At 39.5% G+C, this 21,649-nt stretch overlaps 2 protein-coding genes across 2 annotated transcripts; both read right to left on the minus strand.

The window, feature by feature from the left end:
• Positions 1-6,492: 6,492 nt before the first annotated feature.
• On the minus strand, positions 6,493-9,090 carry LOC306853951 (chymotrypsin-like protease CTRL-1). Its single transcript, XM_079391674.1, has 7 exons — positions 8,976-9,090; positions 8,763-8,863; positions 8,596-8,675; positions 8,404-8,485; positions 7,110-7,290; positions 6,893-7,023; positions 6,493-6,811 (listed from the first exon to the last, which is right to left on the minus strand). The coding sequence occupies exons 1-7, from the start codon at positions 9,028-9,030 to the stop codon at positions 6,614-6,616; spliced, it is 828 nt and encodes a 275-aa protein (XP_079247800.1). The 5' UTR covers positions 9,031-9,090; the 3' UTR covers positions 6,493-6,613.
• Positions 9,091-11,885: 2,795 nt separating this feature from the next.
• On the minus strand, positions 11,886-13,309 carry LOC306853787 (chymotrypsin-like protease CTRL-1; the record flags this gene model as incomplete). Its single annotated transcript, XM_079391441.1, has 7 exons — positions 11,886-12,047; positions 12,129-12,259; positions 12,347-12,524; positions 12,672-12,753; positions 12,864-12,943; positions 13,031-13,131; positions 13,255-13,309. The coding sequence occupies 7 exons, from the start codon at positions 13,307-13,309 to the stop codon at positions 11,886-11,888; spliced, it is 789 nt and encodes a 262-aa protein (XP_079247567.1).
• Positions 13,310-21,649: the final 8,340 nt, after the last annotated feature.

The raw sequence follows: 21,649 nt of genomic DNA on the forward strand, positions 1-21,649 counted from the left end.
CTCTGATTGGCTGTTCCACAGTGTGGCTCAATGTTGAGCTCTGCTCTGATTGGCTGTTCCACAGTGTGGCTCAATGTTGAGCTCTGCTCTGATTGGCTGTTTCATAGTGCGACTCATTTTAGAAGCTCACACAGCTGGAAGAAAACACAGGGAAAATATATATTTCAATACTTTCTCTCGCAGTTATATTGTTGGGTAATTATTCTGTAAATAAAATACGGGCATCAGGGAGCAGCTATTAATATGCTGGGGATTGAAACTGCTTTCGAAAGCATGACTGCTTTTTAGTTTCACTTTAACTTTCGAGATTCGCGATCGCATGTACTCTGTTTATACTATGGAGCGGCAGTACTTACCACATATTTTACAAGATCAGATGCTTGTCAGTGGTGCTCAGGATCTGTAAATCATTCGCCATCATCCTCAGTCATCTCTCCTTATTCTGTTTATGTGGTAAGTGAAATCTTATGTACTGTAATGTAACAGGCTACCGCTAGCAAGGAGCTAACCATGTCCCTTTAGTGGCTTGCGTTATTTAGAACACGTTATTTGATTTCCTTGCCTTTCTGAATACAGACATCAACCCATCCTTGCATTTCACATCCCCGGCACAGCCTGGAACATAACATTTATTTTCATGATCTGCCATTTTCACTGTTGTCCTCGCTTGTTTCTTCACAATAACTTCTGATGGTTCGGCTGGCGGCTGGCCTAGAACATGGGTGGGTATATGCAAATGTTCAGGGCGTAACTATTAGTGATCCTGACTGTAACGTCACAGTCGGTGTTATGTTCTGATTCGCCTATTTTTCAGTGGTCTATTTTATTCACGAGATTTACATAAGAAGGAGGAAACAATGGTGTTTGAGGCTCATGGTATGTAATTTTCATGTAGAAAACTCTTATTATTCAACTATGACAAGGTAAATACAGTTTTCCATTCTATGGCACCTTTAAAAGAAGACCTGTCACCTGAAGAAAGAGCGGTGTGGGCCAAGGCCTGGCCTTTGGTCAAGAAGAAGGCAAGAGAGCATCATTTGTCAGTGCCTTTGCTTATATCGAAGGTAAAAAAAGTTGATCTTGATGTTTAGTAAACTCTTAGTGAAAAAGGACACACACTGACTTTTTATGTCTGATGCTTTCTTTGGACAATTTATTGTTCCTAACAACTTAAAATGCAGACTTGTTTGTTGACATCTTGTTGCATGTGTAAGATCCCGGTGGGTCTATCTGTTTTCATTGTAATCGAGCAGCTTAGTCCAATTTAGGAGATCTTGTTCATTGTTCTATCCTTTTTTGTTTCTTCTTTTGCTTTCTTTTTTCTTGGATGACAGTTTTTAATTTGGGAAAATTAGATGTTATCTCTCTTAATGTCAGAGGTTTAATTAAAGGATTTGGATAAAAGGAAGGCACTTTTTCTTTTCATTAAACACAGGGAGGCACAAATTATTTATTTCAAGAAACACATTCTTGTGATGATGTCAAATTTTGGAAATTGCAGTGGGGGAGGAGCGTCTCACTGCAGCCAACAAGATCCAGGGGGCGTGGCTGGATCCAGATCCAACTCCTCCCACATTACATTTACCTAAACCTACCCATCTCCAACCCCCGATCCCTAAACCTACCCATCTCCACCCCCTAGATGTGGATCCAACCATGCCCCCTTGAACACATTTACTGCTTGAAGGTGACTTCAACGAAGCCCCCAATGAGTCCTTAGATAGATCCCCTGCAAAGAACAGTACATCTAAAGTTTTTGAGTTGCTTTGTGATAATTTACAGGTTACTGATGTTTGGCGTTTTTTACATCCATAAGATAAGGAATATACGTGGACAAATAATACTCTTACACGTAAGTCACAAATTGACTTCTGGCTCTTATCTACTAATGTAGTTCAGTTTGTCTCAGACACTTTGATCGGTTATTCACCTTTATCAGATCATAGATTCATCTTAATTTATTTAATTGGAAATACAGACAGTTGTAAAAGAATTCGTGGTTATTGGAAATTTAATAATAAGTTACTCTCAAATGCAAATTTTGTAGAATCTGTTAAAAATACTGCTTCCATTTTGGAAGATGTATCTATGAGTTATATCCAAAGATGGGAATTTTTTTAATTCAAAGTTAAACAATTAGCTATGCGTCGAGGCAAAGAACTTAAAAGTGGCAAATTCTAAAAGATGTCAAGATATTCTCAATGAGCTTGACAAGTTATCTAAAGAAACTCTCAATACAGAAGAGGAATCCTATTGATCTAATTTGAGAAACGAAATAAATGACTGCTATTTAGATTTAGCTAAGGGTGCATTTATAAGATCTAGGGCTAAATGGTTGGAAATGGGAGAGAAAAATGCAAGGTTTTTTTGCGCTGGAAAAGAGAAATATAAAAAGAAATTGTCTAGCAGCGTTAAAAATTGATAATAACACAAACAAAAACCCACTTCAAATTAATAAATATATATAGTTTATTATTTTTAACAAATTATATTGCTCAAATTATAATAAAAATTATGCAAGATCCTTTCTACAAAAAGTCAAACCTTTCACTCCAGTAATTTCAAGTGAGTTTAAAGTGGCTTGTGAAAATGACCTTTCTTTAGACAAACTTACCAAAGCAATGCAATCTATGAAGAAGGGTAAATCCCTGGGCACAGATGGCCTATCAAGAGAGAATCTATCAAGAGACCATTTCTTAGAATGTACAATGAATGTGTTATTAATGAGGAATTATGTACTTCTATGAAACAATGCCTTATTACCTTGATACCAAAACCAGGCAAAGACCTTCTCTCCCTTGATAACTGGAGGCCAATCATTTTACTAAATTTAGATTATTGAATTCTATCACTAGTTCTTGCAAAAAGATTAAAAACAGGCTTATCTGATATAATTAATGAAACTCAAACTGGTTTTATGCCTAAACTGTCATGGAGCAGGTTCATGGACTTCCATTCGCTCGCCACCAGAGGTCACTCCTCCATCACATTGACTCTGACATTGCACAGACTGTTTCACATTTACCCCAGACTACATTTCCCAGCAGCCATTTCACTAATCACATGCTCACACCTGAGAACTATCACACAATCTCACACCCTACATAAACCATGGACTTCCTTGCACAGATCGCCGTGTATTGTTCTGCGTATAGCACTCTCCTAGTGTTCGCTGCCTTACCGAGCCATTCTGTGTTTCGTACCAGTATTGTTCTGCGTTTATTACTCTCCTAGTTTTAGCTGCGATATGGAACCTGTTTCTGATTTTCTAGACTGTGTTTCCTGGATCTACCATTGTCTTGCCATTTTGACTCTGTTTGTGCTTCACTTGGACTATTGCTCATGTTTCTGAATTGCCCCTCTTGTCAAGCCCTCTGTATAACGTTCGATGTTGACTGACTCGTGCCTGGTTTGGATTATTCTTGTTTCTCGTCTGTGCCATACCTGTTTGCTGGTGTTTTGACCCTGCCTGTATTTTGACCACATCTCTGTATAATAAAGCTTGCAAATGGATCCGCACGTCTCTCGTCTCGTTCGCCCCGTTACATAAACGACATGTGAATTGTAATATCAGGCTAATTTTGCATCTCATAGATTATGCAAATTATATTTATTATAGTATAGTACCCAAGCTCATGCGGATGAAATAAGAAATTAATTACTCCATTATGAAATGTTTTTCTCTAATACACATTGGCCACAATTAACGGCCCCCTTTTATTCAATACTTTTTGAAACCTCCATTTGCCAGTTTAAGAGCTCTAAATTTTCTCCTATAATGCCTGATGAGGTTAGAGAACACCTGACAAGAGATCAGAGACCATTCCTTCATCCAGAATCACTCCAGACCCTTTAGATTCCCAGCTCCATGTTGGTGCTTCTCTTCAGTTCAACCCACTCATTTTATATAGGGTTCAGGTCAGACTGGAATGGCCATATCAGAAGCTTGGTTTTGTGCTCAGTGACCCATTTTTGTGTTGTTTTTGAGGTTTGTGTTTGGATTATTGTACGGTTGGAAGATCAAAACATGGCCCATTATAAGATTCTAACAGAATCAGTCACTTATTGATTTTTGTTTTATCTGTTGGTATTTGATAGAATCCATGATGCCATGTGTCTAAACAAGATGTCTAGGACCGCCAGCAGATATATAGGCCTACATCATCAAAAATACAGCAGTGTATTTCATTGTACACATGGGGTACTTTTTATCCCTGTGTTCACCAAACCCATCTTGAATGTTTGCTGCTAAAAAGCTCTTTTTTTTTGTTTCGTCTGACCATAGAAGCCAGTCCCATTTGAAGTGCCAGTCCTGTCTGATAACTGAATATGCTGGAGTTTGTTTTTGGATGAGCTAGGAGAATTTTTCTTGAAACCCTCCCAAACAACATGTGGTGATGTGGATGCTGTTTGACTTTTTTTTTTAAAAGGATTTCTGACCCCAAGACTCAACTATTTTCTGCAATTCTCCAGCTGTGGTCCTTGGAGAGTCTTTAGCCACTCAAACTCTCCTCCTCACCGTGCATTAGGACGATAAAGACACACGTCCTCTTCCAGGCAGTTTCGTAACATTTTCTGTTGATTGGAAATTCTTAATTATTGCCCTGATGGTGGAAATGGCCATTTCACTAATTTGTGAAGCTCAATTATCTTTTGCTGCACATCAGAAATATATTCTTTGGTTTTTCTCATTGTGATGGATGATTAAGGGAATTTCAGCTTTGTTTTCCGTCCTATTTATATTTCTGTGAAACAGGAAGCCATGGCTAGATAATTTCATGTTCATAATCACCCTGGAGTGCTCAAAATTTTGAATATGAACAGGAATATACTTAAGAGATATTTTACTCATAAGAATTTCTAGGGGTGCCAATAATTGTGTCCAACATGTATTTGAGAAAAACCTTTATTTCATAATGATATTTTCCCCCATTTTAAATTCTTATTATCCAATGATATGTAAGATTTTTGTGAATTAAAAAAAAATAAAAGATCAAAAGGATAAACAATGCAGATTAATTTTCACAGCCTTCTTTGATTATATTTACCAAGGGTGCTGATATTTTTGGCCATGACTGTATAATATATAGGAAATGTATTTATTTTGTTGGGAATTTATTCATAAATGTAAACTTTCTTCAACATCCCCAAAATTACATAATTTTCTTTGTGACTTTAACTACCTAATTATAACACTAAAACATATTAACACCAAAAAAAGTGTCAAATTTGTGAAACTGTGTAATGACATGCTGAATATTGCGTAATTTTTTATTTACTACCTCTGTACTTGTCAGGAGTATGGACTGTTTTGTGTGTGTTTTGCTCCCCATGTGACCCAGTTTCCCCATGTTAATTGTTAATTTGCTTCCAGGTGTGTCTCGTCTTCCTCCCCAATTGTCTAAAAGCCCCAGTCCTTTGAGTTAGTGTTTGTCGGTCCTTGATTGTCTTCCCTGTGATCTGTTTTCCCCGTTGGACCATTAAAATACTCTAGATTTGCTAATTCCTTGTCTCCTCGTTCCTCGCTCCGTGTTCCCTGGCAGAGTGTGACAGTACTATTTTGTTTTATATATTTATTATTTTTCTTTATTTATTTTTCTTTATTGTCTTCCTATATTATTTCTGTATTTATAATGTCATCCAATGTTATATTCAATTGTTGAAGTTAATTGTTTATACTTGCAATAAAAAAAGAAAAAAAAAAAGAAAGAGAACGACTTATTTCCGCATTTAAGAATAAGGTGGATAAAACGGTTATGTTGTTCATGTGTTCCCCAGATCATTGCCATCTAGCTGCGAACATTTGGAATTTCGAAAAGTTTCGGAACAGTATGACACAACCAAGCCTCCTTTGTTGATACAAGCTCTGAATCACTGATTCAAAACAAATGTAAAAAAATCTGTTAGCAATCAGAATTATTTAAAATATGTGTACAATATAATATGTTATGTGAAACCCCCTTCTTCCTATTTTTTTTTTCAATCAAACTTCTGATTGTGATTCATTCTTTTAGAGGAAACTGCTTTCAAAACATTGTTATATTTACCACATCTTTATCAGTTCTGTGCACCATCAAGATAATCCGGCTCATCTATCTCTAAACAATATGGTTTGGTCAGATTCTTATATAGTTTGATTTCTCACCAAGATGACTAAACACAGTAAATATTAAACTTGATTTTCATGTAAATGGGTAGTAGATGTTTAATGAATGCTGTAGTATCCTGAAGAGGATCCTTCAGATAGAGCGTTATTATAGGCTAAATTTACAACACTAAATAATCAATCATTTGCACTATGGCTTTAGTTTAAGTGACTGGTTAATGAAAGACTTATTGAATATCAGTGTTTGTCTCATTCTAATAGAAGAAAAGTGAAAAGTTCTGATGAAACAGGTTTCAACATCATGGATGGAGGACAGAGATGTTTAATTATTCAGATCATTAATTTCACTCTTCAATACACTTCATTTTTTTTATTTATCTTTTATTAAAATATTTGTAAAGCTGAAACAAGAAAACAGTAACATGTAGTAACCATCAGATCACTGGAGCCATAGATAGACTGAAAAAACCACCACCAACATAGATCAACTGTATTACGTTTTAATAATTAAAAACTGCTTCCGTCTCCTCTGGTGGATAATAACTCAGACTCAGCGATAGTCCTGTCGATCCAGGAGCGCAGCTCGGAGATGCGGGCATAGACTGCAGGGAAACGGGGGTCACATGTGTTTCTTTCCCAAGACACAGAGCCCACCAGAGTCCAGACCCCTGAACTCTCACACACTAGAGGACCACCAGAATCACCCTGTGGAAAACACACATTTGAGACTGAACAGCAGCAACATTGATATATTAATGTGTTTCTTCTTGATCTGTCTTCATATACCTGGCAAGATGAGGAACCGGAGGCTCCAGCACAGATCATGGCTTCAGTGATTCTGCTCTGACCCCAGATCTGTCTGCACACAGCAGGACTTATGATGGGTACGACTGTTTGCTGCAGGATCTCAGGGCTCGCTAAAAAAGAGAAGAAATCATGACACATTACATGGCACAGTAAACAGACGTGGTGTTATTCTCTTTTTGTTTTACAGCTGAGCTACTTGTGGTGGCAGTTTGGCCCCAGCCAGTGGTGAAGCAGCGGGTTCCAGGCAGGATGCTGATGTTTGATGGAGCCAGACATACAGGAGAGATACGGGGAGTAAATGTGACTGGAGACGACAGTTTCAGAAGAGCAATGTCATTGTTGAAGGTTACACTGTTGTAGAGCGGATGGGTGAAGACCTGCACATACATAAAAGATGGATGATCAGTTAGTGAGAGTTGACTTTTTAGAAGGTAAATAAAGCATTTACTTACACCCTGTGCTTTTAAAATCTGGTTCGGATGTTTTCTTTTCTGTACTGAATTTCATATTTTGTAAAACAAAAATGTGTTTATTTTTTTGTTCAGTGTTAGTTTATTTTGGCAGGTTTTATGAATACAATAGCATACATTTTATACCTCAAAACTTCAATTAGAAAGAGACATGTTGACTGAATTTTACCAATTTGCACACTTTTCAACTGTTATATTGAGTTCGCTGATTAAAAACACGCAACTGTTTAACCTTTTAAATGATGGCCGTTCAATCACAAATGTGACCCTGGACCACAAAACCAGTCTTAAGTCGCTGGGGTGTATTTGTAGCAATAGCCAAAAATACATTGAATGGGTCAAAATTATCGTTTTATCTTTTATCCCAAAAATCTTTAGGATATTTAGTAAAGATCATGTTCCATGAAGATATTTGTAAATTTCTTTCCATAAATATATAAAAACTTCATTTTTGATTAGTAATATGTATTACTAAGAACTTCATTTGGACAACTTTAAAGGCTATTTTCTCAATATTTAGATTTTTTTGCACCCTAAGATTTCAGATATTCAAATAATTGTATCTCAGCCAAATATTGTCCGTTCCTAACAAACCATACATCAATGGAAAGGTTATTTATCAGCTTTCATATGATGTATGAATCTCAATTTGGAAAAACTGACAGTTAACACTAGTTTTGAGGTCCAGGATCACATATGAAAAATATGTGAGTTCAATTAAACAATAACAATATTAATGGCCAAAACAAAGATTAAAATCATTGCGCAACCTTTTAGATCACACATTTGCTTAAATTACAGGACATACAAGTACTACTAAAATATTTATAATGAATATGTTTTCGTAGTGTAATGGTGACTTGGTTATTATTATGTTTAAAAAACACAGTAATAAAACAATAATTAAAAATTATTTCTGGCTGTATTCCTTATGTAATTAATATTGGCCAGAACAAAAACAATATCTCCTTTTTTCAATTTTAATATCTCTGATCCACTGAGATCATAAAACATAGTTGCCTTGGAAACTAGTTGGATCTGGATGGGTTCATCGTTGGAGCCACGATTATGTTCTCCAAGAATGACACGGTGAGAGTTGACCCTAAAAAGAGAGATAAAGATAAAATGAATTGATAAAAGGCCAAACTAAAGCAGACAGAGTATTTATGAACCACTATTGTATGTGATGTTTGTCAGATTGAAGACTCTTACATGACAGCGCATTGGGCAGCAGTGAGAACCCAGTTCTCGTTGATCAGGGATCCTCCGCAGAAGTGGAAACCATTGGGGAGCTGTTTCAAAGGTAAAAGCATTGAAAACATGACACTTACTTTTTAATCAAAGCAGACAAACGTGTGTTTGAAAAACAGATGAGTTACCTGGAGAGAGACCTGCCAGGGCCAAGAACCAGAGATGGCATTCTGTCCGTTCACAATCCTGCTGCCGATCGTCTGTGGTTTAATCGCAGGCACTCCACAACCTGTTATTACAGAATGTAATACATTATTCATGAGACAGGAAGCTCTTAATTTAGGTTTTGCCTTTTCTATATTTGCCCATCATTATTCTTGCAAACTAACAGAGACACTTACCCAGAGCAGAGGCCACCAGGGCAAGGCAGGTGATGGAGAAGATGGTGAAGATCATGATGTAGATGAGTGTGTGATGTATCTCACTGATGTATCTGTAGGTGCTCTCTCTTGCTTTTATATCATTTACAGCAGCTGATCAATCTGAGACGTGATGGAGGTCCATCCCATCAGATCCAATGAGCTCATAGCTGAGGAATGTTTAGATCTGTTATTGCTGGAGACAATCTGCATCATCATTGTCCAGAGCTGATCTCTTATGAGCAAAGAGGATTAATTCTCCATTCTTTGACCTCATGAAGGGGTTTAAGTCTTCTGTCTATTTCCTTGATAAGCATTATGACTTCAACTCTCTCTTTGTATGTAATGAAGTGTTTCGGATTAGAAGTTGTTTTTGTTGTTGCTGTGTTGAAATTCAGTCAATTTATCATGGAAATTACTTCCTTAAGTGTTTCGGCAATACTTGCAGTAAAACAACTGCATTCCCAATAAGTCTGTGACATTAACTAGTCACGTATTCAACCTTGCCAAGCTGTTGCAAGACAGTCATTGATACTAAAGAGGATGGGACTAAAGTTGTGTTACACTATGATTATATCAGTTATGAGAGCTGGGCTAAAGTAAAACTTAGTACTGATATCAGTTTCTTTAACACCACTTTAGATAACAAAATTAAGGACAATAAACTGGTCAAACAAGCTCTTTAAAGTAAGAGTGTTATGAAATGGTGTGCTTTTCTGCAACATCACTTACATTTAATGTATTTTTTACGTTATTTTCTAGAAAACTTTATAATATGGTAAAATGCTTTTCTTTATTTATACAAATAAAAGTAATGCTTGTTACATACTGCTGACAAATTTTATTTATTAGGTTGGTTTATTGTTTTTTTTTTAGTATTAATTTTTGTTTCTTTGTTTGTAATGAGCACTCTGTCCATTGGTTAAATGTGTTATATTTGTGTGTGGAAGATAAGGCTAGTTTGCCTTTACTATACAAAACCCTGGTCTTTAGTTTCAGAAGATTTCAGATTTTTAAAAATCATTATAATTCATAAAATGCTAGCCAGCTTTATTTTATTAGAATCATGTTTGCATGGTATGTCTATAATATAAAGTAATGGGTTCAGTTCTTCCCAATTTAGATAGGGCTTTTTTCCCTCAAACTTCTGCATACAAGAAGACGATACAATCTTAAGTACTTTACATAACCTCTGAGAAACCTGTGAAAAATAAAGGTTTTTATATTTCCTTTATATTTTGTTGCATATTATCATTTTTACGTATTATCAAAACATTAACAGTTTTACCGTTTACTGCACTTAATTATTGTTCTTGTTATTTCCCTATGGCGGCTAATGAACTGAAAGTCTCGCACATTCACAGAAAACGTCTCAGTTACATATGTAACCTTGGCTCTCTGAGTAGGGAACGAGATGGGTTATATTGAGATGCCTTCAGACATTCATCACACCGAAGGTGTTTCCCATAGCAATGACGTCGAGAACCACATCTGAGTGGGCCATACTGGATGTGAAGGTACACATCCTTTAGATCGATAATCACAAATCAATCTCTGGTTCGGACATGACAGCGATTCTCAATTCCAGTCCTCGTGTACCCCCGCTCTGCCTATTTTGCATGGCTGTATCCGAAAACGCCCCCCATACCCTCATTCACTATTCCCTACATTAGACCACTCATACAGTTCACTTGAAGAAGTGAATGAAAACGAGTGAGTGAATTCGGACACTGAGTGCACAGGAAGGACTGCCGCTTTTGCATAGTTTGCTTGCTGTTTAATAATTATTTGATATGGGTAGCTCCAGTAGTAAGATTGAAGAATTTATCTTGAACTCGGAAATTATGTATAAACCCTAATAGTCAATTTACTATTAATTTTGTACCTGTGTTGTATTACGCTGTATTACGCCGTGCACGAGCGCTTCTAAAATGAATGGATGGATGAGGAGGAGCGACAGGGAAGTAGTGTCACTCTAGGAGTCCTCAATGGGACGCACCATCGTGGAAATAACCCCGCTGAAAAGAGGCGGCCCTTTCCGGAATTTATAACCGTGTTGAATGGTACATAGCACCCATTGCCAGATCTCAGGCAGGCATTACCACATGGCACAATAGTCTGCCAGGGGCCTTAACCGTTCTATGCATGGAAGCTGCTGAACTGCAGGTGCTGAGATATTCTCTGATAGCAGAGAGCCATTGACGTCTGCAAAAACAGGAAGCACATACAGAGAGACCGCACTTAATGAACTCATTGTTATCATCTGACCCTCCTGCATAGGGCCCTGAAGCATGTGAGTGGCAGGATCCTCCATAACAGGAAGTTGTCCAATCACCCAATCGGGCTAGCCCGCCACACCGAAATGGGGGCTTTGATGGCCGTCATAAACGGGCTATGCACGCATGAACACAGTAAATATTAAACCTGATTTTTATATAATTGTATAGTTAGTAGATGTTTAATTAATGCTAGTGTAGTGTCCCGTCTGAATTTACAACACTAAATAATCAATATTAATTTGCACTGGCTTTAGTTTAAATGACTGGTTAATGAAAGACTTTTGGAATATCAGTCTTTGTCTCATTCTAATAGAAGAAAAGTGAAAAACTTCTGATGAAACAACACAGGTTTCAGCACCATGGATGGAGGACAGAAATTTTTAATTATTCAGATCATTAATTTCACTCTTCAATACACTTCATTTTTATTTGATCCTTTATTAAAACATGTGTAAAGCTGGAACAAGAAAAGAGTAACATGAAGTAACCGCTAGATAACTGTAACCATAGATAGACTAAAAAAAACACCACCAACAGAGATCAACTGTATTATTTTTTAATAATTAAAAACTGCTTTTGCCTCCTCTGGAGGGTAAATACTCGGACTGCTGTTCTAGTTGGAAGCGATAGTCCTGTTGATCCAGGAGCGCAGCTGGGAGATGCGGGCATAGACTGCAGGGAAACGGGTGTCACAAGTGGTTCTTCCCCAGGAAACAGCGCCCACCAGAGTCCAGACCCCTGAACGCTCACACACCAGAGGACCACCAGAATCACCCTGTGGAAAACACACATTTGAGACTGAACAGCAGCAACATTGATATATTAATGTGTTTTTTCTTAATCTGTCTTCATATACCTGGCAAGATGAGGAACCAGAGGCTCCAGCACAGATCATGGCATCAGTGATTCTGCTCTGACCCCAGATCTGTCTGCACACAGCAGGACTTATGATGGGTATGCCGGTTTGCTGCAGGATCTGAGGGCTCGCTAAAAAAAGAGAAGAAATCATGACACATTGCATTGCACAGTAAACAGATGTGTTGTTATTCTCTTTTTGTTTTACACTTGACTTACTTGTGGCAGTTTGGCCCCAGCCAGTGGTGAAGCAGCGGGTTCCAGGCAGGATGCTGATGGTTGATGGAGCCAGACATACAGGAGAGATACGGGGAGTAAACGTGACTGGAGAAGCAAGTTTCAGAAGAGCAATGTCATTGTTGAAGGTTGCCCTGCTGTAGAGAGGATGGGTGATGACCTGCACATAGAGAAACAATAGATGAATGGTTACTAGTGAAAGCTTTAACCTATGATACATTCTTCCTTTCTGTTTTAATTTTAACACAAAGCACTATCGGTAGATATCTCATTTTGTTATTCATATTAAATCATTAAATAATGTTACCTTGGAAACTAGTTTGACCTGGATGGGTTCAACATTGGAGCCACGATTATGTTCTCCAATAATTACACTGTGATAGCCGACCCTAAAAAGAGAGATAAAGATAAAATGAATACATAAATGAGCAACAGAAAGCAGACAGTGTCTCTATTTACTACTATTGTATGTGATGTTTGTCAGATTGAAGACTCTTACACGACAGCGCAGTGGGCAGCAGTGAGAACCCAGTTCTCGTTGATCAGGGATCCTCCGCAGAAGTGGGAACCATCAGGGCGCTGTTTCAAAGGTAAAAGCATTGAAAACATTAAATTTACTCTTTAAACACATCAGACAAACGTGTGTTTGAAAAACAGATGAGTTACCTGGAGAGAGACCTGCCAGGGCCAAGAACCAGAGATGGCATTCTGTCCGTTCACAATCCTGCTGCCGATCGTCTGTGGTTTAATCGCAGGCACTCCACAGCCTGTTATTACAGAACACAAGACATTGTTCATGAGACAAGAATGAGGCAGGAAGCTCTTAATTTATGTTTTGCATTTTCTATATTTGCCCATCATTATTCTTGCAAACTAACGGAGACACTTACCCAGAGCAGAGGCCACCAGGGCAAGGCAGGTGATGGAGAAGATGGTGAAGGTCATGATGTAGATGAGTGTGTGATGTATCTCACTGATGTATCTGTAGGTGCTCTCTCTTGCTTTTATATCATTTACAGCAGTTGATCAATCTGAGACGTGATAGAGGTCCATCCCATCAGATCCAATGAGCTCAGCTGAGGAATGTTTAGATCTGTTATCGCTTGAGACAGTTTTTGTCTCCATTGTCCAGAGCTGATGTATTACGTGCAAAGAGGATGAATTCTCCATTGTTTGACGTCATGAAGGGGTTTAAGACTTCTGTCTATTTCCTTGAGAAGCATAACTCTCTCATTGTATGTTATGAAGTGTTTTGGATTAGAAGTTGTTTTTGTTGTGACTGTGTTGAAATCTGTATTCAATATTAGATTAGATTCAACTTTATTGTCATTGCACATGTAAGGTATAAGGCAACGAAATGCAGTTAGTATCTAACCAGAAATGCAATAAGCAGTAAGTACAGGATATACAGTGTTTACAATATGTTAAAAATGTACAAGAAATATACAGATAAGGCAGTACTATGGATATAATTTACATAATTTTACATACTATCAGCATGATATAAAGATGGGTGCACTATGAACATAGTGCACCCACTATGTTCATAGTGGGCAGAATATAGCGGGCAGAATATAGTAAGGAGACAGCTGTAGGGAAAAAGCTGTTCCTGAGTCTGCTGGTCCTTGTCCAGAGTCTCCCTGAAGTGCCTCCCGGAGGGCAGGAGGTTAAACAGTCTATGGTCAGGGTGAAAGGAGTCCTTAAGAATTCTGAGAGCTCGACGTAGACAGCTTTTTCTCTGGACGTCCTCAATTGCAGGAAGTGGTGTCCCTGTGATGCTTTGGGCGGTTTTCACCAGCCTCTGCAGTGCTTTGCGGTCAGTAGCTGAGCAGTTCCCATACCAGACTGTGATACAGCTGGTCAGGATGTTCTCGATCGCACACCGGTAGAAGTTCACCTGGATGGCTGAAGACAAGTGGTTATTCTTCAGTGTCCTAAGGAAGAAGAGGAACCTTCTTGACCAGGCTGTAGGTTTTGGTGGTCCAGGACAGGTCCTCCGAGATGTGGGTTCCCAGGAACTTGAAGTTGGAGACACATTCAACAACCGTCCCTTTAATGCGGATGGGGTCATGCATGCTTCCTTTCTTCTTCCTGAAGTACACAATAAGCTCCTTTGTCTAACTGGTGTTGAGCAGGTTGTTGTCAGCACACCATGCTGACGATGCTGACAGCATGACCATGCTCATGATGCTGACCATGGTGACAATATATCATGGAAACGGCTTTCTTAAGTGTTTCTGCTATACTTGCATTAAAACAGCTGCTTTCCAAAATACCTGTGATGTTAACTAATCATGTATTCAACCTTGTTAAGCCATTCAAGACAGTGATACTGGAGGAAGGGACTAAAGTTGTGAGATTGTGTCATACTATGTACATACTATCATATTATATAAATTATGAGAGATGGGCTAAAGTAAAATGTAGTACTACTATCAGTTTCTTTAACACCACTTTAGATAACAACATTATGGACAATAAACTGGTCGAACAATTTCTTTAAAGACATCACAAGCTACCAGAGAGAGTTACACTAACATTTTATGCATTATTTTCTAAAAAGCATTAGCTATAATACAGTTAAGTGATTAAGAAATCTTTTTAGGGTTTTTTTTTATTTATCAATTTTTGTGTCTTTGCTTGTTGGTAATCAAAGATAAAGTAAGCACTCTGTCCATTGGTTGTACAAGTTTGTATCTGTGTGTGGAAGAGAAGGCTAGTTTGTTATTACAAAAGCTTGGTCTTCAGTTTTATAAGATAAAAAAAAAAAAAAAATTAACATGGTATGTCTACAATACATGGTATGTCTACAATATAAAGTAATGCGTTCAGTTTTTCACAATCCAGAAAGGGCTTTTTCCCCCCTCAAACTTCCTCATACAACAAGACAATAAAATCTTAAGTACTTAACCTCTGAGGAACCTGGGAAAACCCCTCTTTCATTCTTTCATTCAGGAACACTTCCAAGCAAATTAGAGGAAATCAAATATTTGTGAAGCTCTTAATCAACTCACAAATCGCAAAATGATTCACTGTTGATGGTGATCAAGATGGCGCATGGCAGCCATTGTGCTTGGCTCTCCAGTTGTTTTAGTGTTTTTGTTAGTTTTTCCTGTTTTTTGTTTGTCAAACACGATCAGTTTCACAAGGGAAGAACTGCTGAACATTCGGCAGAACACACCACAAAATCTCCAACCGGTTTTCGATTATTCGGATGTTTTGCCGAACATAGTAGTCGGTGGAGCTGCAGCGCTGTTTAAATGCTTTAGGATGCGCAGACGGGGGAAGCGAACCGGCGCGCTCATGAAGCTCAGACAGGGCGGATTTCGAATGCCGTTGCCTAGCATCCATCTGGCTAATCTCCACTCTCTACCCAAAAAAACGGACGAACTCCTTCTGCTTTCCCGGTTTCCTTCTGCTTTCCCGGTGGGAAGTCGTGGCCTAATGGTTAGAGAGTCGGACTCGTAATCGAAAGGTTGCGGGTTCGAGTCCCCGGCCGGCAGGGATTGTAGGTGGGGCGAGTGAATGTACAGCGCTCTCTCCACCCTCAATACCACGACTGAGGTGCCCTTGAGCAAGGCACCGAACCCCCAATTGCTCCCCGGGCGCCGCAGCATGGCTGCCCACTGCTCCGGGTGTGTGTTCACGGTGTGTGTGTGTGTGTGTGTGCGCATTTGTTCACTACTCACTGCTATGTGTGTGCACTTGGATGGGTTAAACGCAGAGCACCAATTTCGAGTATGGGTCACCATACTTGACAATACGTCACGACTTTACTTAAACAAGGACTTTTCAAACTCTGCTGCTCTGTGTTTCACGGAAACCTGGCTGAACTGCGGCATTCCAGACAGCATGTTACATCTGCCTAATTTCCAGCTAATCAGAGCAGATCGCGAAGCGGAATCAACTGGGAAATTGCGCAGCGGCAGGACATGCTTCTACATCAATGACAGGTGGTGTACAGATGTAACTGTGTTAAAGAAGATGTGCTGTTCAGATCTAGAAACGCTTTTCATCAACTGTAAACCTTTCTATTCACCACGGGAGTTCTGCTCCTTCATTCTCGTGAGTGTCTACATTCCACCGCAAGCGCACGCAAGATCAGCTTTACAGAAACTCGCTGATCAGATAACAGACACAGAACAACAACACCCAGACTCTGCTTTAATCATTCTAGGGGACTTTAATAAAGCAAATCTCTCCCATGAACTACCAAAATACAGACAGCATGTTACATGTCCCACCAGAGACAGTAATTTACTGGATCACTGTTATACAACAATAAAGGATGTATATCACTCTGTCCCACAGGCAGATTTAGGACTCTCTGATCACTGTTTGGTTCATCTTATTCCGACCAACAGGCAGAAACTGAAATCAGTTAAACCTGTATTAAGGACTGTAAAGAGATGGACTAATGAGACAGAGCGGGTTTTACAAGCCTGTCTCGACCTTACTTATTGGAGTGTTTTTAAAGCTGCTGCAAATGATCTGGACGAGCTAACAGAGACTGTAACATCTTATATCAGTTTCTGTGAGGATATGTGCATTCCTACCAGGACTCATCTAAATTATAACAACGACAAACCATGGTTCACTGCTAAACTCAGACAGCTCTGTCAGGCCAGTGAAGATGCTTACAGGAATGGGGACAGAGTCTTGTATAAACAGGCCAAATACACACTGGAAAAGGAGATCAGAGTGGCAAAGACGAATTATTCTGACAAGCTAAGGATCCAATTATCTTCCAGTGACACGGCTTCAGTGTGGAAAGGTCTGAAAGACATCACCAATTACAAGACACCATCCCCCAGCACTCTGGAGAATCAACAACTGGCAGACGATCTGAATGAGTTCTACTGCAGGTTTGAAAAAACACCATTCACACCTCCTGCAACCCCTCTCTCCCCCACACCTGCACTGCAGATAAGAGAAGATGACGTGCGCCAGGTCTTCAAAAAGAACAAGAGAAGGAAGGCACTAGGCCCAGATGGTGTGACACCAGCCTGTCTGAAATCCTGTGCTGACCTGCTGGCCCCCATTCTTTATGAGTCCCCTCATGCTTCAAACGCTCCACCATCATCCCCGTCCCAAAGAAACCCAAGATAACAGGACTTAACGACTACAGACCTGTGGCTCTAACATCTGTGGTCATGAAGTCATTTGAAAAACTGGTTTTGGCTTATCTGAAGGACATCACTGGACCCTTACTGGACCCCCTGCAGTTTGCCTACAGAACAAACAGGTCTGTGGATGATGCAGTCAACATGGGATTGCATTACATACTGAAACACCTGGACAGACAGGGACTTATGTGAGGATCCTGTTTGTGGACTTCAGCTCGGCCTTTAACACTATCATTCCAAACCTCCTCTTGCCCAAACTAACTCAGCTCTCCGTCCCCACTTACGTCTGTCTGTGGATCAACAGCTTCCTGACAGACAGGCAGCAGCTAGTGAGGCTGGGAAAATACACATCCAGCACCCGCACCATCAGCACTGGAGCTCCTCAGGGCTGCGTTCTCTCCCCACTGCTCTTCTCTCTCTACACGAACGACTGCACACCTAAAGACCCCTCTGTCAAGCTCCAGAAGTTTGCAGATGACACCACACTGATCGGCCTCATCCAGGACGATGACGAGTCTGCTTACAGACAGGAGGTTAAGGCGCTGGCTGTCTGGTGCAGTCTTAACAACCTGGAGCTTAACATGCTCAAAACTGTGGAGATGATCATGGACTTCAGCAGAAAACCCCCTGCACTCCCCCCATTCACCATCATGAACAGCACTGTGACTGCAGTGGAGTCATTCAGATTAGAGCCCTGCACGGGCCTCAAATTTAGGCCTTAGCCAGGCCCTGGCCCGAGACGCTCAGGCCCTAGCCCAGCCCACGTTCGACAGTTTATCAGAATTACCTGCCCGAGTCCGACCCGAGCCCGTCTCTCCCCCCCCCCCCCCCCCCCCCCCCCCCCCCCCCCCCTTATCCTAAAACAGTTTACACTACTGTTTCGGCTATTAAAATAGTTAAGTTTTGTGTGTAATGGCCAAATTATTATATTTTGTTTCGTTTTTTTATTAGTTTGTGCGGAGAGTGGAAGCTAAAGCGCGCTCTGCAGACAATGAAGGCACCAGCACAAAAACTTGGATTTATTTCAGTGGAAACAAATTAAAATAGCCTACGCCGTCTTTTTTATATTTTTTTTATAAGAGTAATACATCATTCGGAACTGTAAAGGGTCTACTTGTATTTGTGTGCACTCACAATACCAACAAAAGGTAGTTCTTTTATAAAACAAAGAAAACAAACATGCTTTCTGCCGTCTTGAACAGGAGCGCTTCACAAAAATGAACCGAAGCTGAGCGAATACATGCCTCACAGACATGATAAATATATCTATAGAAAGCTTTAAATTATTACTTAACGAAATAAAAAAATCGAAAACAAAAACTCTTTTATTATAATCTTAATCATAATCAATAAAGACACATTTCTCTCTAAAAGCGCGTCTAATGAGGAGACGGCGAATCAGGATGAGCAACTTCATCCTAGCGACACAGACTCAGAAAACATTAGTTTATTAGTAAATAATTCAAATATCTCCTTACTATTTCCCGCAGACACAATAGGCAAGCTTTAGCCTATTGCATGCATTTGAACGCAGAACTGTTCAGCTGCGCTGAAGTCACTTGCGCATGCTGATGCGGGACACTAAACACCATCGAGCTGCTCTCAGTCGCGGCAGCACGGTCTCGTGTTGTTTCCACCAGCGCGGCACTTTTTTTCATCACTAATCGATGGATGTCTACAATATGAAAATAAGGAGAAACCCAAAACAGGCCCGGCCCTTGTCTGAACTATGAAGTGAAAATTGGCCTGAAGCTCAGCCCTAGAGGCATAAAAAAGTCGGGGCCCGTCGGGCCTGGGCCGAAATGCTGGGCTCTAATTCAGATTCCTGGGCAGCACAATCTCTCAGGACCTGAAGTGGGACATTCACATTGACTTTATTGTGAAAAAGGCCCAGCAAAGGTTACACTTCCTTCGCCAGCTGAGGAAGTTCAATCTGCCACAGGAGCTGCTGAAACAGTTCTACTCCGCCATCATTGAATCTATCCTCTGCACTTCAATAACTGTCTGGTTCAGCTCAGCTACCAAATCTGACCTCAGAAGACTATAGAGGGTAGTCCGGACTGCTGAGCGAATCATTGGTACAACCCTTCCCACTCTCCAAGAACTGTACTCATCCAGAGTGAGCAAAAGGGCTAGTAAAATCAATCTGGACCCCTCACATCCAGCACATTCTCTCATTGAACTGCTACCGTCTGGTCGACGCTACAGAGCTCTGAGCACCAGAACGACCAGACACAGGAACAGTTTCTTCCGTCAGGCAATCCATCTCATGGACACTTGAACTCTTAACAATAAACATGAAACACACAACACTATCATACTTTTTATTTAACACACATACTTATTACATTTCAAATTTGCACCTAACATACATGTACATACTGAATTGTCTATTTTGTATATTGTGTTTGTGCTATTTTGCATATTGTCCATTTTGTATATTTGTACATTACATTATTTTTTATTATCTGTGTCCTGTCGCTGTCATTCTGTCACACTGTGGAGCTACTGTCACTAAAACAAATTCCACGTATGTGTAAACATACCTGGCAATAAAGCTCATTCTGATTCTGATTCTGAAACACCACATTCTGGCGGCACCTGCTGGTCAAAAAATTGTAAATGCATCGAAACTTCAACCCAAACATGGCTAAACATAAACAGAACTTTTTTTGTAAAGTCTGAATTTACAACACTAAATAATTAATAATACTTTGCACTATGGCTTTAGTTTTTTTTAGGTTTAGGTCTGAAGTGCCTGTCAGTGTTTATCTGGGAGTCTATGGCAGCAGCTGATAAAACCGCTTGCGGAAAGTTATGAAATTTGGCACACAGATAGAGAACAGTCCATTAACATTAACCATAGCAAGTTTGGAAGTTGAACCCTCTAGTGCAGGGGTCGGCAACCCGCGACTCTTTCATCCCTCTGCGGTGGCTCCCTGTAGTGAACAATACGCGGGGGAGGTGTCCCTCAACCTTTTTAATAAAACCCAAACTCTTCCCCAGCACTTTGTCCTCGGTCAAGTGTGTTAAAGTAGAGGTTTTCAAGGACCAACGTGAATAAATCTAGATTTAAATTAAAAGAGAAAAGATAGTCACGTCGTTTTGGAAACGTTTTATTCGTATCCAAAACGATGTGAACATCACGGAGCGCTGAACACGCGCTGTAAGTTTCATTCATCCTCGAAGCCGGAGGGCGCTCTCGCAGAAAGTCCAAAACAGACTCATATGAGTAGTAATAATAACCTGTGACAGGTATCCCGGTTATGAGGTATCTCAGTTGCTAAGCTGAATAACAAGCATACAACTTAACTGATGAAACGTGAAGACGATATGGTTTATGTGTGTTTTTCAAGTCTTCTCCAGGTAATAAATATGAATTATACAGTGGTAATTGACAGCATTAATTACAGTACAGAAGCTATAAAATATATGATGAAAAATATGTATAAGAAAACATTATGCAAGTGTGCAAATCTCATTGCAAGAATTCACATACTGATCTGTGGATGAACAAAATTTGTCCGTGACTTCATATTTTTGATGCAGGTGTGTGAATGTGTTTTGCACCATATTCACTGCAGCAATAGTAGCAAAACACTTGATTTGTGATTCGTAGAATAGGATTTGTGTCTCTGCAATGAAGATTCGAGAAGGTGTAACTGTTGTGTTGTGTTTGTGGGAGAGAGAGAGAAATCGACAAGTTTGTGACTTTTGTCTGTGGCTTCAAATTTACTGATACACACGTGTGGCTATTCTCTACATCTACTGTCACAGACGCTCAGTTGTTTTGCACCAAATTTACCTTCATAAAAAAAGCACTAACAAAAACCTCAGCGGCCTACCCTCTTTCTTTTTGGAATTATTGCTTGAGTAGACGCATTTGTCTTTTCGGTTCCCTTAATTATAACATCTCTAGTGCTATTTTTAAATGTTTAGTCAAGCAACAATATGTTAATTATTTAATGTATGTCTAAAATCAGGGATTGAAAATGAATTGGTTCTAACTAAAAACAGTAGGCTACTTTTCCCGAGGTTAGAATGAAATAAAACATAGGCTACTTAGGCTAATAAATTCATGGCAATGTAATTTTCTCATCCATTTGACACAAAACTATTAAATATAATTAATATATAGTCATTTGGATTTTTAATGATT

The sequence above is a fragment of the Barbus barbus genome, assembly GCF_936440315.1.
Source record: "Barbus barbus genome assembly, chromosome: 34".
Taxonomy (NCBI): domain Eukaryota; kingdom Metazoa; phylum Chordata; class Actinopteri; order Cypriniformes; family Cyprinidae; genus Barbus; species Barbus barbus.

Coding starts and splice junctions, on each gene's coding strand:
- LOC306853951 (XM_079391674.1), bottom strand. CDS start 9,030: ATGATCTTCACCATCTTCTCCATCACCTGCCTTGCCCTGGTGGCCTCT. Junction 8,864..8,975: donor CCTGGTGGCCTCTGCTCTGG/GTAAGTGTCTCT, acceptor CTGTAATAACAG/GTTGTGGAGTGCCTGCGATT. Junction 6,812..6,892: donor CCGGTTCCTCATCTTGCCAG/GTATATGAAGAC, acceptor TGTTTTCCACAG/GGTGATTCTGGTGGTCCTCT.